The sequence below is a fragment of the Electrona antarctica genome (genome assembly GCF_951216825.1).
Source record: "Electrona antarctica genome assembly, chromosome: 13".
Lineage (NCBI taxonomy): Eukaryota > Metazoa > Chordata > Actinopteri > Myctophiformes > Myctophidae > Electrona > Electrona antarctica.
The window spans coordinates 1,868,166-1,884,964 of NC_136794.1; the positions used below are offsets into that span (position 1 = coordinate 1,868,166).

At 41.0% G+C, this 16,799-nt stretch overlaps 1 protein-coding gene across 1 annotated transcript; it reads left to right on the forward strand.

Moving 5' to 3' along the window:
• The first annotated feature begins 3,569 nt into the window (after positions 1-3,569).
• Positions 3,570-12,795, forward strand: LOC306935138 (protein EOLA1). Its single transcript, XM_079518034.1, has 4 exons — positions 3,570-3,716; positions 8,750-8,953; positions 9,586-9,631; positions 10,718-12,795. Exons 1-4 carry the CDS (start codon positions 3,705-3,707, stop codon positions 10,927-10,929), a joined length of 474 nt encoding a protein of 157 aa, XP_079374160.1. The 5' UTR covers positions 3,570-3,704; the 3' UTR covers positions 10,930-12,795.
• The last annotated feature ends 4,004 nt before the right edge of the window (positions 12,796-16,799 follow it).

Sequence of the window (16,799 nt, forward strand, 5' to 3'; positions counted from 1 at the left end):
AGGTTACTGTATGTCGGTGGCCATGCATAGACTACTTGTGTGCAAAGCGCAAGTTGGCATCTCGACAGAGTGCATTTCTAGTTTGCATTGTATCAAGTGAGTATCAAGTAGTATTTCGCTACTAATTACAAGACAATTGACGAAGAACTTATTTTTCTTTTAACACTAGCATGTCTGAGAGTTGATTTTGACCGTTTTTTTTAAATTATCTTATCTTATCCTATCTTATCTTTGCCCATGAAGCTTTCAGAAGGTTCCCCTTCCATGACCATCATCATCCATCACCATTCCATCATCTCAGACATTTTTGACATCTGAAACTTTTTCTAAATATGAATTTAAGCACATGCTACTTCTGTCTCATTTTACTTCAGGCTTGACCCCGTCTTATCGCTGCTTGCAGCTATATTTATTATTATTATTATTTATTTTGTATTATTATTATTATTATTATTATTATTATTATTATTATTATTACTAAACTGTTATGTTAGGGTGTGGTGGGCAGGACAATAGAAAATCACACCCGTGTGAACTGAGTGGTGCAAGGTCTTATATAGCCTGATCAGCTGTGGTCTGACGTAATGTCAGTGACCATAGCAACCATGCTCACCTGCACGTGGCCCCACGTACAGGTACACACATACATAGACACATAGACACATAGATACAGACAAAGCTGGTTATTGGAGTGGTTTGCACCACTCACAAATAATTCATGGTGATCTCGCCCTTGTCTGTTATATCAGGGGTTCCCAAACTTTGTCATGTCAAGGACCCCCAAATAGACACTAATTAGCCCGCAGACCCCCATTTGAAGAGATAATGCCAGGGACCGCCATAAGAGAAGATTTGTATGGCTCTAACAGTGATTCTCAACCCTACCATGCCAACCATGCATTTAATGCATGTCAAACTGGGGAACATGTCCTTGAAATTAAACAGGTAGAAGTTCTACCGACCCCCATTTAATGACATTTCTATCTCTGGGACTCCCAATTTATATTGTCAAATCAATGTTAATTTAACTGAGAGTGTACAAATGGAACCAAGCGTTGTTCCAAACCGGGTAACTTTTTTGGTGTTGTATTATATATGTTCATCATGCTCTTTTTATTCTGTATGTATGTTTTGCACTGGAGCTGTTGGACAAAACAAATTTCCTTCAGGATCAATAAAGTATCTATCTATCTATCTATCTATCTATCTATCTATCTATCTATCTATCTATCTATCTATCTATCTATCTATCTATCTATCTATCTATCTATCTATCTACAGTATCTATCTATCTATCTATCTATCTATCTATCTATCTATCTATCTTTCGTCCGGGACCCCCTGGAACTGCCTCAAGGACCCCTGGGGGTCCCCGGACCCCACTTTGAGAACCACTGTGTTATACAGTTCATCCTTCTGAGCAGAGGCAGGAGTAAAGGGATCGTGAAATAAAGAATAGAAATAAAGTTTTCGTATTATTATTATTTTTTGGTTTTCTGAGCTGAATTAATTGCACCCAAAAAAACAGAACTTTTAACATTCAGTAGATTTTCTGTGGTCTGGTCTTTTCTGGCTCCAACAAGTGCTCTGATTTTGCCTGTGGACTGTGAGGTATAGAGTCCACAAATCCCATATACTGTTGAGGGATTGTGCCTGTTTTCAGTGCAGCTCAAAAGGCTTCAGAACACACAGAGAAAACCCCCCAACCACAGAAAATCCACTGAATGTTCAAAGTTCAAGTTGTGTGGGTGTAATTGTGGTCACAAAACCTAAAATAAAAAAATAAAAAATATGAACATTTACGTGTGTGCGCGTGTGTAATAGGATTGGTTGCTGATTGTTTGATCTGTCACAGCAACTCAGAGTTCAAAGGTCAGGGTATTTAATAAATAACATTAAAAACATAATAAACAATACAAAATATTATCAATGACTTGATTAAACAATTATCAATAAAATATTGTTATTATTATTATTATTATTACTAGTACTTTCCACCAGGGGGCAGCACTTCACTGTACACTCCAGGAAGTGGACAGTGTTGCCATGTCTGATGATTAGAAGCGATTTTTGGGCTTTTTTGATTGATTGAAAATGTTATTAACAGTTTGCAGAATTACAGTACATTTCAAGCACAAACTCAATACAAAGGCTGTTAACTGTGAGTGGACGACCCAATTAAGCATTACACTTGTTTACAACAGGGTCCACCATGTTCAATTCATCAAAACATTTAGAGACGTACAAATAGACACTTCTATATAGACAAAGAACAGTACAGGAATTCATCATAATGGAGGTAAAAAGGGAAAAGAAACATATACAGTGAGGGGAAAAAGGGGGGGGTGGGGGGGGATTCAGATTTTTACAGGGGGGCCCGAATCTGGGTTGAACATGGTTCGTTGCACTCCCTCTGGTGTTGTGGGTGTGGACTTCGTTAACATTAAGGAAGTATCTACACAGGTACATGGGTATCTTGGTGGAGTATCGAATCTTGTGGACCAGACCCATCGCAAGATGCTGTACTCTGTCGCCGACCCTAAGCCATGCCAGTCTGTCAAAGTGGGCAGGGGTGAGGTGGGTTCGGGGGGTGAGGCCAAGTAGGAGCCTGACCAGTTTGTTTTGGGAGGTCTGGAGCCTAGTTTTAAGGGCCAAAGGCATGTTTCTAAAGTGTATTTGTTTATTTGGGCTTGTTCCTAAAGTGTAGTTGTTTATTTGGTCTTGTTCCTAAAGTGTAGTTGTTTATTTTGGCTTGTTTTTCCTATGTTGTTTACTTTAAACCATAGATATTGTCTAGGTTTAAACCAGTGTACATTTCCATGTCAGGACCCCCAGAATGTACGTGTCCCTTGACCCAAAACTAAACATATAGGCCTATTGGCACAATTGTGCCAAAGGACCCCATACCACAAACCTGCAAGACCCGTATATATTTCTACCTGCAAAAAAAAGATTTCAACCTTACTACTAGTACTTGTACTACTAGTACTTTGTAGAGGAAATTATGTAAAAAAAAAAAAAAAAAAAGAAGCAAATTGTATGCACATTTATAATAATACATAATAAAATTAAAATAATAATAATAATAAATTAATAATTTACATTTGGGGGATATCTTTCACAATAATAAATAAAACATGTTCTAGACATTCTAATGATCACAAAAATGATCAGAGTCCAGAGATTTTGAAGTTGTTTGAATTTCAGCCTCTGTGGGGGGTATTTATATGCAAATATCATGACCAATGGCATTGCAATGACCATCAATGATGATGTTTAGGTGAAAAAAGAACAGGAAAGAAAGTATGAATTAATTAATTCAAATGTGTTGTATATTTGCAACGGTGGGTCTTGTTGTTAAAATGTTAATATTCCACATTGTCACCTTTTTCTTCTTTTTTTTGTCAAATTGTTTTGTTTTGTTTTGTTTTGTTTTGTTTTGTTTTGTTTTGTTTTGAAAATAGCCGATGCGTTGTGAGCTTGTATTTTCAAATAGCCTAGAATCTATATATATTACAGCCTGACTTGCTTTTCTGGGGGGCTTGGTTTTACAGACATGGGTTGCTTATTTCTCTCCTCGCACACAACCTGGCAACACTGGAAGTGAAGTCAAAACAAAACAAAGCGGCACTTCAGCTCAGCTCTGGTTGTTCTGATTCTTCTGGTTCCTTTCATGAACATAATGTTACATTGAAATCCACTAAATGTTCATCCAGGTGAGTCTTATTTTTACATGTTGGCCGTGCTTAAGTCTACTTAATGCTTTTTATAATCAATCGCGCTAGCCAGGGGCAGGGAGTCCGTCGTTTATTGACTTGTTATTGTAGCTTTCGTTTGAAATGTAGGCTACCCATTCCACTGTTAATAACATTTTCAATCAATGAATATTCTTCATATGCTGTATGATTATGATAGCTTGTAGCTCTGTTATTTTTAACAAGAGTTGACGGAGTTGAATGACTAAATTAAACCCACCAATTGTGTCAATAAGACGTGAACCTGAACATAACTGTTTGTTTGTTTGTTTGATTGATTGATTTATTAACAGTTTGCAGAATTACAGTACATTTCAAGTACAACTCAATACAACAACTGTTAACACTTTGATTGCTGGAAGATCTCAACAGGCCTATTTGGATGTTGCTGCCATTTAACATTGCACAAAGGCCTTGTTCGGGGGCCCACAGTAAAATGTTCTCTTATAGCGAGAATCACACGCCTACATCAAAAGAAAGCTGAACTTGTCCACTTCAATTAAAAAAATACATTTTGATTTTACCATGTTCCATTCTGGAGATATTGACCTTTTTGCAACACCTGCATTTGCCTGGAAGTGGTTATCTTGAACAGCGAGCAGAGTTATGGATGGTTTAAAGTCAGAGACATTGACAGGCAGATATAAAATTGAACCCAATAAATATCCTATACATCCTATACACCGAATGAAAGCCCTGAATGTGTACTTTTACGAGGAAAAGAGTAAACATTGATCCCATGTACAGTTAGACAGTAATTGGTTATTGAATGCAGCTTGTGCCCACCAGATAACTTCAGAGAAGACATGGACGTGAACTCCTCAATATTCACAAAATAAGGCCTATAGCGACATATAAATACTATATACCGTATGAAACAGAAGACTCTCTGCTTTCATAAGAAAAAAACTTCTACTGTAGTAATAATAAAAATCACACCCATGTGAAGTGAGTGGTGCAACTCTGACAGAGTTGCACCACTCACTTCACATGGGTGTGATTTTTATGTCGCTATAGGCCTTATTTTGTGAATATTGAGTTCGGGTCCATGTCTTCTCTGCAGTTATATCTGGTGGGCGCAATGTGCATCCACCCAGTATCCAATTTATGACAAACTGTACATGGGATCAATGTTTACTCTTTTCCTCGTAAAAGTACACATTCAGGGCTTTCATTCGATGTATAGGATGTATAGCATATTTATTGTGTTTATTGTTATATCTGCCTGTCAATGTCTGACTATAAACCTTCATAACTATGCTTTCTTTTTGATGATGATTGCCGCCTCGCCTAATCTATCTCACTGCTTTCATTGTTTTGATCGCAGTAACATTGGGGGGGGGGGGGGGGTCATGGGCACATTGGGCAGCAAAAGTCTTGATCCGTACGGCTATAAAAAGTCCCATTCCACCGTTCGGTTCAGAACTATAGTATAACGGTGAGACGCGTTGTCATCAGCTGATTTTGTTTTTCAAGCTAGTGTAGGGGAACATGCCTGGGCATGCTAGCCTGGCACGGCCAGACTCATAGCGAGGGTTCACTGATGTTTCCTCCGGGGAAGAATCTTCAGTGAATCCCCGCTATGAGGCTGGCCAAGCCAGGCTATGGGCATGCAGTTTGGGGGCGATGGAGGGAAAAAAAGCGTCACCCGGCTGTGATGTCGACGAGAAGGAAAAAATGACTTCCACAGATGACAACACCACGGTTTAGGTCGCGGAAAAGTTCGTTATACATTACACCCGGGTCGATTACGTCCCCGACGCGTTCATTGCGGTCTTATCACTACAATTATAATGAATAAAAAAGCGTTACAATCACACGTCTGAGCGATCTCCGATTATGACGGCTCTGCATGGCGATACGTGATCCACCAACGGAACACTGTCTTGTCGTGGCGTCCCCTCGATACTGTGGTTAGTTCGTAGTATTGTAGGCTCGGGGATCGTTTGGTCGCTACAGTATGAAGAAGGAAACATGCATCTGTCCATGTGTGTTGCAGATGTTATGCATTTGCAATGCCGATCTGGCAGCGTTCCGTTCAGCGTTCATCATGTTTTTGTCCGAGAGACAGAGGAGAGCATGTACCCCCTCGCAAGATCCTCCTCCTGGAGAAACAGGAGGGGAGGGGGGAATCAAATGTCCGAGCCGAGGTGGAAAGCCTGGTGAGGCGAGGTTAGGTGAAATCTGATTCTTTTCACACATCGGCATGGGCGCATCCATTACACTGGGCTGGCTTCTACACGTAAAGCGGCCCGCCCTCCTGTTTTCAGGAGGGGAGGGGTTTTTTTTTTTTTTTTTTTTTTTCTGATCACGTGAGCGGGACTAAGCAGCAATGATAGGGCGATGGTTCTTCATTGTCCGGGTGGGTAAAAAGATGAATGAAAGTATGCTATAAAAAAGTGATTGAAACGTATTGATACGTGATCCGCACCCGACGTTTGATTAATTGATAACGTATTGATACGCGATCCGCGTTGGGAGTGTTAACTGTGAGTGGACGACACCATAAAGCATTACACTTGTTTACAATAGGGCCCACCATTTTCAATTCATCGAAACAATTAGAGACGTAAGAATATACACAACTATTATAGTCAAAACAGGAACTCATCATAGAGGTAAAAAGGGAAAAGAAACATATACAGTGAGGGGAAAAAGGGGTGGGCGGGGGATTCAGATTTACGGGGGCCAGTTTCGAATTGCAGCCGTCCGTAGGTGCCCTTTGAGGGCGGTTTTGAAAGAGGATTTGCATGTCTTAATGACTGTTGGTAGGGCGTTCCACATTTTGGTGGCATAGCAGCAAAATTTATTTAGTCCCTTGTTTGTGCCGAATCGGGGTTGCACATGGTTTGTTGAACTCCCTCTGGTGTTGTGGTTGTGGACTTCGTTGACATTAAGGAAGTATTTAGACAGGTAGGCCTACATGGGTATCTTGGTGGTGTATCGAATCTTGTGGACCAGACCCATTGCAAGATGCTGCCTATCAAAGTGGGCAGGGGTGAGGTAGGTTTGGGGAGTGAAGTAGTAGCCTGACCAGTTTGTTTTGGGAAGTCTGGAGCCTAGTTTTAAGGGCCTTAGAGGTGCTGTGGTACCAGGAGGTGCATGCATAGTCGAAGAAACCTTGTACGAGGGCTCCTGTTAGGGTCTTCAAGGTGTTATTGTTGACCAGTGAGGAGATCCTGTATATCTCACAACGCGTTGCAGACGCAATGCATTGTGAGCTTGTAGATCAGCTATTTTCAGCATGAAACACGTGTACGACGAAGAATAAATCGGACATCACTGCGCTTCTGTGGAGGGAGAGAGAGATATTTTGTTGGCCGAACGAGGCGATCATGTATGGACAGTTGGACACATACGACATACCTCATCGACGAAAAAATAACAAGCAATTGGAATCTATTTTTTGTGGCACATTATAACATTATTACCTCCTCAGTGTTCGGGTCGGGACATGTAGGACTGTATGTGTCTGCTGTAAGGTCTAAATGTGTTGATCAATGTCCCGTTGTGTTCTCCAGGTCTAAATCTATTGATCAATGTCCCGTTGTGATTTCCAGGTCTAAATGTATTGATCAATGTCCCGTTGTGATTTCCAGGTCTAAATGTATTGATCAATGTCCCGTTGTGATTTCTTGGTCTAAATGTATTGATCAATGTCCCGTTGTGATTTCCAGGTCTAAATGTATTGATCAATGTCCCGTTGTGATTTCCAGGTCTAAATGTATTGATCAATGTCCCGTTGTGTTTCCAGGTCTAAGTGTATTGATCAATTTCCCGTTGTGTTTCCAGGTCTACATGTATTGATCAATGTCCCGTTGTGATTTCCAGGTCTAAATGTGTTGATCAATGTCCCGTTGTGTTCTCCAGGTCTAAATCTATTGATCAATGTCCCGTTGTGATTTCCAGGTCTAAATGTATTGATCAATGTCCCGTTGTGATTTCCAGGTCTAAATGTATTGATCAATGTCCCGTTGTGATTTCCAGGTCTAAATGTATTGATCAATGTCCCGTTGTGATTTCCAGGTCTAAACGTATTGATCAATGTCCCGTTGTGTTTCCAGGTCTAAATGTATTGATCAATGTCCCGTTGTGTTTCCAGGTCTACATGTATTGATCGATGTCCCGTTGTGATTTCCAGGTCTAAATGTGTATTGATCAATGTCCCGTTGTGATTTCTTGGTCTAAATGTATTGATCAATGTCCCGTTGTGATTTCCAGGTCTAAATGTATTGATCAATGTCCCGTTGTGATTTCCAGGTCTAAATGTATTGATCAATGTCCCGTTGTGTTTCCAGGTCTAAGTGTATTGATCAATTTCCCGTTGTGTTTCCAGGTCTACATGTATTGATCAATGTCCCGTTGTGATTTCCAGGTCTAAATGTGTTGATCAATGTCCCGTTGTGTTCTCCAGGTCTAAATCTATTGATCAATGTCCCGTTGTGATTTCCAGGTCTAAATGTATTGATCAATGTCCCGTTGTGATTTCCAGGTCTAAATGTATTGATCAATGTCCCGTTGTGATTTCCAGGTCTAAATGTATTGATCAATGTCCCGTTGTGTTTCCAGGTCTAAATGTATTGATCAATGTCCCGTTGTGTTTCCAGGTCTACATGTATTGATCAATGTCCCGTTGTGATTTCCAGGTCTAAATGTATTGATCAATGTCCCGTTGTGTTTTCAGGTCTAAATGTATTGATCAATGTCCCGTTGTGTTTTCAGGTCTAAATCTATTGATCAATGTCCCGTTGTGTTTTCCAGGTCTAAATGTATTGATCAATGTCCCGTTGTGTTTTCAGGTCTAAATGTATTGATCAATGTCCCGTTGTGTTTTCAGGTCTAAATCTATTGATCAATGTCCCGTTGTGTTTTCCAGGTCTAAATGTATTGATCAATGTCCCGTTGTGTTTTCCAGGTCTAAATGTATTGATCAATGTCCCGTTGTGTTTTCAGGTCTAAATGTGTGTTGATCAATGTCCCGTTGTGTTCTCCAGGTTCCGTGTCTGTCGTTCCGTCAGCCGTACGCCGGTCTGGTCCTGAGCGGCGTGAAGACAGTGGAGACGCGCTGGCGGCCTGTGTTGAGTGGCGTGCACGGCGGCACGCTGGCCGTGCACGTGGCCCAGCGGGACTGGGAGGGCCGTGACGATTGGACGGCGCTGATGGCCGACGCCCTGGGCATGGACCACGCCCAAATCCAGGTAGGGATGGAGCTCGAAAACCGATACCCGAAAAAAGCCGAAAACAATCTTATCGAGTACCCGTTATCAATAAGCTTTGGGCATATCGAGTACCCGTTATCAATAAGCTTTGGGCATATCGAGTACCCGTTATCAATAAGCTTTGGGCATATCGAGTACCCGTTATCAATAAGCTTTGGGCTTATCGAGTATCCGGTATCAATAAGCTTTGGGCTTTTCGAGTACCCGGTATCAATAAGCGTTTGGCTTATCGAGTACCCGGTATCAATAAGCTTTGGGCTTATCAAGTACCCGGTATCAATAAGCTTTGGGCTTATCGAGTACCCGGTATCAATAAGCGTTTGGCTTATCGAGTACCCGGTATCAATAAGCTTTGGGCTTATCGAGAAGCTTTGGGCTTATCAAGCCTGTTATCGAGCATAGCGGCCCATGATGATATTATTTTCCAAAAGTAAAACGGTCAATTAAGGCCTTTAGTAAAAGATACCGGCTCTGTTCAGAATGTCTCCCGTCTTTCCAAAAATAATAGAAAATGCTTGATAGTGGGCCTCGATTAGAACCCGGCTCGACAAGCCTGATCGATGAGGTGCTCGTTATCAATGAGAACTAACGAGCTCCATCCCTGCATACAGGAGCTGCTGGAGTCCGGGGAGAGGTTCGGCCGCGGCGTGGTGGCAGGTACGAACTAACGCTGCGGCTCTCAAAGGTCTCGGGAGAGTCTGGACACGCACACCTGCAAAGCAGGGGTTCCCAAACTTTTTCATGTCAAGGACCACCAAATGGACACTAATTAGCACCGCAGACCCCCTTTTGAAAAGATATGCCAGGGACCTCCATAAGAGATTTTTAAGGCTCTAGCAGTGATTCTCAACCCGTTTAATGTTTTTTTTATTCGTAGAATGAACAGTGTCATTTTGAGAACACCAAAAGGGGTTCCTGCCCAGAGTGGGATAAAAAGCCAATTTGAATTACTTCCTTTGAACGAAAACGTTCTTTCACGGGCCGAACACAGCTGGCTTTGATTATAGTACTATACTCTGTTTTTAATCTCATTCAAGATGACATCCAGACAGTGTGTAATTGCTCATTTTAAACTTAATCAGCACGCTAAAATATGTCTGAAAACATTATAGGTTAGAAATAAGCCACGTAGTAGCAAACATGCTGAGCTGCCCGTCTGTCTCTCACTTGTAAACAAACGGACTCAATGCGGATGTAGCGGGGCCACGTCCCATAGCCTGAAGGGATGCAACGCTCTGATTGGTTCAGAAACACACCGTTTTCTGTTTCCGGACTGAAACTTCTAAATAAAATGCACCAAAAAAGCCATTGCTAATTGTTAATCTAGTTATAGTCGACTAAATATCATAAGATTTTAGTCAACTAAATCTACAGTTGATTTAGTCGACTAAAATGTATTTTGGCGGGCCTTGATGCCTTTTACACTTGCTGAAAATAGCCGATCTACAAGCTCACAACGCGGCGCGTTGTGAGCTTGTAGATCGGCTATTTTCAGCATGCAACCAATTGTAAAATGACTTCTACTGGATCTATTGTCCACTAGTCCCTTCCTAACATTTTAGTCTAGTGTTTATTTGTTGACAATTGTCAATATATGTAGCTTAGTTTTCATTTAGTTTCCATTCAGTGGGGAAAAAAGGTAGTCGACGAACATTTTTCGTCATAGTTTTAGTCGACGACACTGCCTGCCGTTTGTTCCTGGAGAAACAGCGTCGTGTGTGTTTGTGTTCCGACTCGTTAAAGGCCTGGTGGACGTGGGCCGGACTTGGCAGTGCCCCGCCTCCCTGCCGGAGGAGGAGCTAATGGCCCTGGAGCGATCCGCCCTTCTGATTGGCCTGGAGGAGAAACACCTGACCCGTCTGTCCAATCCCCGATGGCTGAGGGCCCCGGTGTACAGCCGCGGACACAAGGACCTGTGGACCGTGGACATACCCACACAGCTGCTGGCTGACTGACGCACACACACACACACACACACACACACACACACACACACACACACACACACACACACACCCAGTAGACATACCCACACAGCTGCTGGCTGACTAGACTGGAACTCACCTATGCTTTTTACGGCATATAGGCAGCTCCCGGCAGCAACCGCCGGGAGAAACTGCGCAGCTGCTGGACATGAGACTAATTAATTAGAGCGACAGAGAGAGGGGAGTGTGTGTGCGTGTGTCAATTTAACAAAGGTGCAGATGATCAGAAATCAGCAGAGAGTGAGCGACGTTTGGTCCCAGACTTTTTTTTTCTCCCTGGAAATAAAAACGTCTGGGTTTCCGAGGCTACTGGCTGACTGACGCACGCACGCACACACAGTAGACATACCAACACACCTGCTGACTGACGCACACACACACACAAAGTAGACATACCAACACACCCGCTGACTGGCCCACGAACGCTAGTGCTGCACGATTCTTGCTCGAATGTGAATGTCCATTTTCCTCAACAAGAATTGAGATCACAATTCTCACGCAGTTCTCATTAATTTCCATGTAAATAATGATTGTCTTTAGTCTGTATTTGCTGAACTGTTACTATGCTGAAACAAACTAATATTCATTAGATCTGCCTACGTCACGTCGCAGAAATCGAACACGTGTACTGTATGTACAGTATGTAAAATGTAACGAGCGGCGCCTAATAGGCCTACAGTATGTGACCAGATTTGACTGAGGTGCTGCCATCGCACAAACTCCAGCTTTTCACCAGAGGAGAAAACCCTTTCCTTTTAATCCAAAATGAGTTAATAGCACAGGCAGACTCTTCACATACTAGAGCATGTCTGAAATAAATGTCAGAGCTCAAATTGACATGTAAATATGAAATAAATGCTTAAACATGTAGCTAGGTGTAATGTTAGAGTCCACAGAAGTGAACCTTTCAAGCCTGTTTTCTCAACTCGCTGTTTCTCTGCAAGACATTACTCTATAAGCCATATCTCCAAAACTGGTGAGTGAAACTGAACAACCAATATGTAAATTTGAAGCTATGATTCCCTGCTTTCATATGACATGAAAAATGAAAATTCAAAAACATCCAATGGCAGCCCCTCAGTCAAATTTAGTCGAATATTTCCTGTCGCCCAGAAACCTGGAAACACACAGAAACAGCAGAAAGCTGTTAAACCAGAAGCCTATGAGAGAATTGTACTATATCTTTGCTCCCTATCGGCACAAAGGACACAAAATATTTGGGTGTCCTGTCCCTTTTTTTTTAAAGCAAAAACATAAGAGTAACTAAAAATATAGCTGCAAGCAGCGATAAGACGGGGCCAAGCAATAAGGAAAATCACACCTGTGTGAAGTTGTGAACTGAGCGGTGCAGGATGCTCAACAGTGCCACTTTTGGTCAGACAGCCGTATTGCAGCTGTTTTTACCCCAAACAGACCCTCTTATTGTGCATATTGCATGTAGTCTTGTTCGTAGTGCTGCATTCCTTGGCCCATTATCTTATCGCTGCTTTCATTTCTATTTGTTCAGAAACGGTGGGTCCAAATTTATCAGCTTCCAATTCCGATGTTGTCTGCAAATGGCATTGTTTCATCAGTTTATTTTACTTGTTTATCTTGTAGGGATTATTTGTCCTGATTGGCTGAAATTGATATCCTGGTCTGAAAATGTATTTTCTGTTTACTAAAAAGCCAGAGAGAAAAAGGAGAAGTTCCCAGCTCCATTTCCTTTTTTTTAAAGTTATATTTCTTTTAATAATAAGCACGTTTTTCACCGAATTTGCCGCCCCCATGATATCTATGTTTTTTTTTTTTTTGTGAAAAGTCATGATGAAATATTAAAGAAGGGTACCTCAAGTTGCCATGTATTGCTGTACTTCAACGTATTTCAATGAGAAATATATATTTCTATGGAATATTTTACATAAACACAGGTAAAATATACCTGTAGTGATAGTGTGACAATAAATATGTTTAGTGTTCTAGGGTTAAATAAGTAGTGCCAACAAAAGGTTTCTATTATAAATACTGGCCCAACATCATAATTCACATTGTGGTTGTTTTGCAGAGGTCATCATATGGTGGACATTTTTGTCACAATTCCATTTTTGCCACGGACACAGAATGAGTACCAGAAACACATCTAGAGATATCCCTGAATGACAATAACAGGTATGTAACTCTGAGGCTGAGCTCACACGGTTAATGCAGTGCTCTATGCTTGTTGGATGAATGTTGTGTTGTGTCATGGCCGCCCCAATGCATTTCCAATGGGAGTCACATGGTTTGACACAACATTGTGTTGTATGAGGGGGAGGGGCGCAGTCGAAACACAGCTGAAAGCCATACAACAGACCATGTGACCTCCATTGGAAATGCATTGGGGGCGGCCATGACACTCACAACAAAAATCAGTGTTGCGACCGTGTGAGCTCAGCCTGAGAGCGTACAGATTAGGGGTGTAACGATACATTTAACAGCGATACGATACGCATCACGATACATGGTTGACTATACGATACATGGACGATATTGGTTCATTATGGCGATACGATACGATTCAATGAAATCGATACAGTAATTATTAGCAAATACATGAAATATGTGTGAAACTTGTGGATAGTGCAGGTTCTTTTAAGGAAAACATGTATTATTATGGATGTAAAGAAATTGATTATTTCCATTGCAAAACGATACAAAGTCAGAACGATACGATATTTGTTGTTTTCATATCAATATACTTTTGATTTATTTATTAAAATCGATATTTCGATACAGTTACTACATTGTTACACCCCTAGTACAGATGGAACCAAATGGACCCTTAAGGGTACATTTGGTTCCATTTGTACACTCAGAGTTAAAGGACCACTTCACCACTTTTCAACCTATCTTCATATAATATAATTGGTCCTCACCAATGTTCATGATAAAATACCACCATTGCTTTCTACTCAGTCTGTGTCTCATAGGAGGGCTGTGGGCAGTTCAGAAACCTGTACACCAGTGACATCATCGTTAGGCAGACTTTTTTTAAAAACAATATCATTATTTTTAAAATAAATATTTAGATTTGTATTATCGTGAGAACGATGGCTTCCATTTTCGCATTGCAACTTTTCAGGAATAGAAAGCCTGCAGTTTCTATTAGCTTGGATTCCCCATCGATGATGTCACTGGTGGACGGGTTTCTGAACTGCCCACAGCACTCCTATGAGACACAGACTGAGTAGAAAAAAATGGTGCTATTTTATCATGATCATTAGTGAGGTCTGATTATATGAAGATAGGTTAACAATTGGTGAAGTGGTACCTTAAGGGGTCCTTGCAAATAAAACATTGGAGCACTACTAGTAGCCTACTAGTGCACTCCTAATTTGTTGTAGTGAATTAGTATCCTAAGAAAACCTGGAGACTGACATTCAGTAATTGGGTCTTATGATCAAAATAAGAACAGGCACGGGCAGAGAGGCAGGGGCTGAAATCCCGTAAGAGGGCACTTTTGGACAAAAATAGCGAAAACAGCAGATCTACAAGCGGATGCGGTGTATCTACTGGATACGGTGTAACGACATGCATTTTGAAACAATTTTGTTCAACGCAAAATGTTGCGTTTCCAAGTTCAGGAGACTTCGGAAAAAAAGCAATTCTCCTGAACGCTGCCTTCCGGCATGGCATGGAAAGGAGTGGCATTTTGCATTTCTTTCACCATAGGAAATACTGCATTCGTGGTCTGGAAAGGGCAGTTGTTTTACAGACGGGTAAAGGGGTATCCTGGTCTGAAATTTTATTTTCTGTTTTGACTGAAAATAACGCATAATTGACGCGTTGTGAGCTTGTAGATCGGCTATTTTCAGCATGAAACCAAGTGTAAAATGACTTGTCTTATACTCTTGTCCACTAGTCCCTAACATTTTAGTGTAGTTTTTATTTGTTGACGAAATTGTCAGTATATTTAGTCTTAGTTTTTTTTTTAGTTCTCGCCAGTGAAAAAAGGTAGTCAACGAACATTTTTCATCTTGGTTTTAGTCGACAAAAACAACATTGTTTGCAACGGCCACATTTTGTTGGTGTACGGACATGTTTGATGACCCCTGGATGGTTGTAACATTTGTCAGATGTGCTGCATGAAGGTCACTCATAATAAACAGACTCATATTTGCAAAGCCAGTCACATTTATTTCTGTGTCAGTTACAGCAGGCTACAAGTCAAATACAAAGAAGATAAAATAATGTAATCCAAACCAAGGAAAATGCATCACTTTTGGACAAAGGTGTCCATCATTTGGTCATTAATTAATACAGGGTATATGGTATCAATAATTAATAATAATACACATTTAGCAATAGAACAACTTGATACTTGCATATTGTTGCTACACAATGTGTACTGTATGTTTGCTCTATAACATTTAAAAAAAAAAAAGTTACATCACATGATGTAAGAATTCTAGGTATTCATATACATCTCAACATAATAAACCAAACACAGCCCTATAGTTTAAAGTATTACGTGAATACAAAATATTTAAAGTTAAACCAAAAATCACCATTTCCCCAGTATACCGTATATCTCATATTTGTGGACAGCCTGTTACAGTACATATATGAATCTCTTAAATGATAATGAAGAAAGGATAAATCAGTTGGGATAAAAATACATTTTCTATTTATCATGACGTTTTTTTAATAGCTTTTATGTCAATTACATTGCCAGTTGCTCTGGTTAAAGGAGAATTCCATACTAGAAGGCTTTCTTACCTTTATTTGTAGTTGTTACGTCCCAACCAAAGAGGTCCAGGTGTTATTTTGTGCAAAAGCACATTATTGGCTATTTCCCCTACCATAAGCCTTCAATGAATTGCATTGAATTGAATGGGGCTATGGGGTGTTGTTCTAATTTGCTTATTTCCATCGCTCAAAAAAAAATATTTTTTGTATATATCCTCTCTTCATAATGTAAATAGTATCCCAAGCGGCACACTTTACTACTTATTTAGATGAAAATAAGCGAATTAGCACAAAAACCCAACCCCCATTATGGTAGGGGAGATAGCCAATAATGCACTTTTGCACAAAATAACGGGTGCATGTGTTTGGTCCGACTAGTCATTGGTCCGAAAAACGACAACCCACCTCAAACCCTAACCATAACCGCAAGCACGGGAGCAGGCGCTAGTCCGAGGTGCGGACGCATGTCGAACCAATGCTCCGTCGGACCATAGTATGCCTCCCCAAAATAACACCTGGACCTCTGCTCAAAAAGTCAATTTTGACTGACTGTGTTGACTGGGATTCCACATCAGTGGCCGTGGCTGTTATTTCTGTGGAGCCAAATTTGATTTGCAACTTGATTTTACGATCCAGCCCACGGGTAAAATCTGGCATCTCAACGTCAAACGAGTTCACTTTTTCTATTCCCCACTCGTCTACATATAGAGGATTTTTCCTTTCTGTGCGATAAAAACCAAAATTGACCGATGTCTGGTTTCTCGCTACTGGTGTGAAGATGCGGTCTCTGGTTTCATCCCAACCCACGTCTTCATCCACTGTCACCAGTGTTGAGAAACAACCACGACACCAGTCGCCCTCTTCATTGGAATACTTCCTAACAGCATCATGTATCGACACATCGAATCTCACAGAGACATTGGTGCCATAAGTAAAGGCACTTTTTCGTGATGCCACCACCGCAGGGTTTCTTCCAAACATGACGGCTCCCTTCAAAACCGCCTGCTGGGGAAATGCAGGGCACAGCACTTTTAACTGATCACCAAACTGCTTTTTTATGTTTTTATGAATCTTACTTGAGGCGAAACCGCCCACTAACACAAGGTACTCGACGCGGAGATCATTTTTCAAGA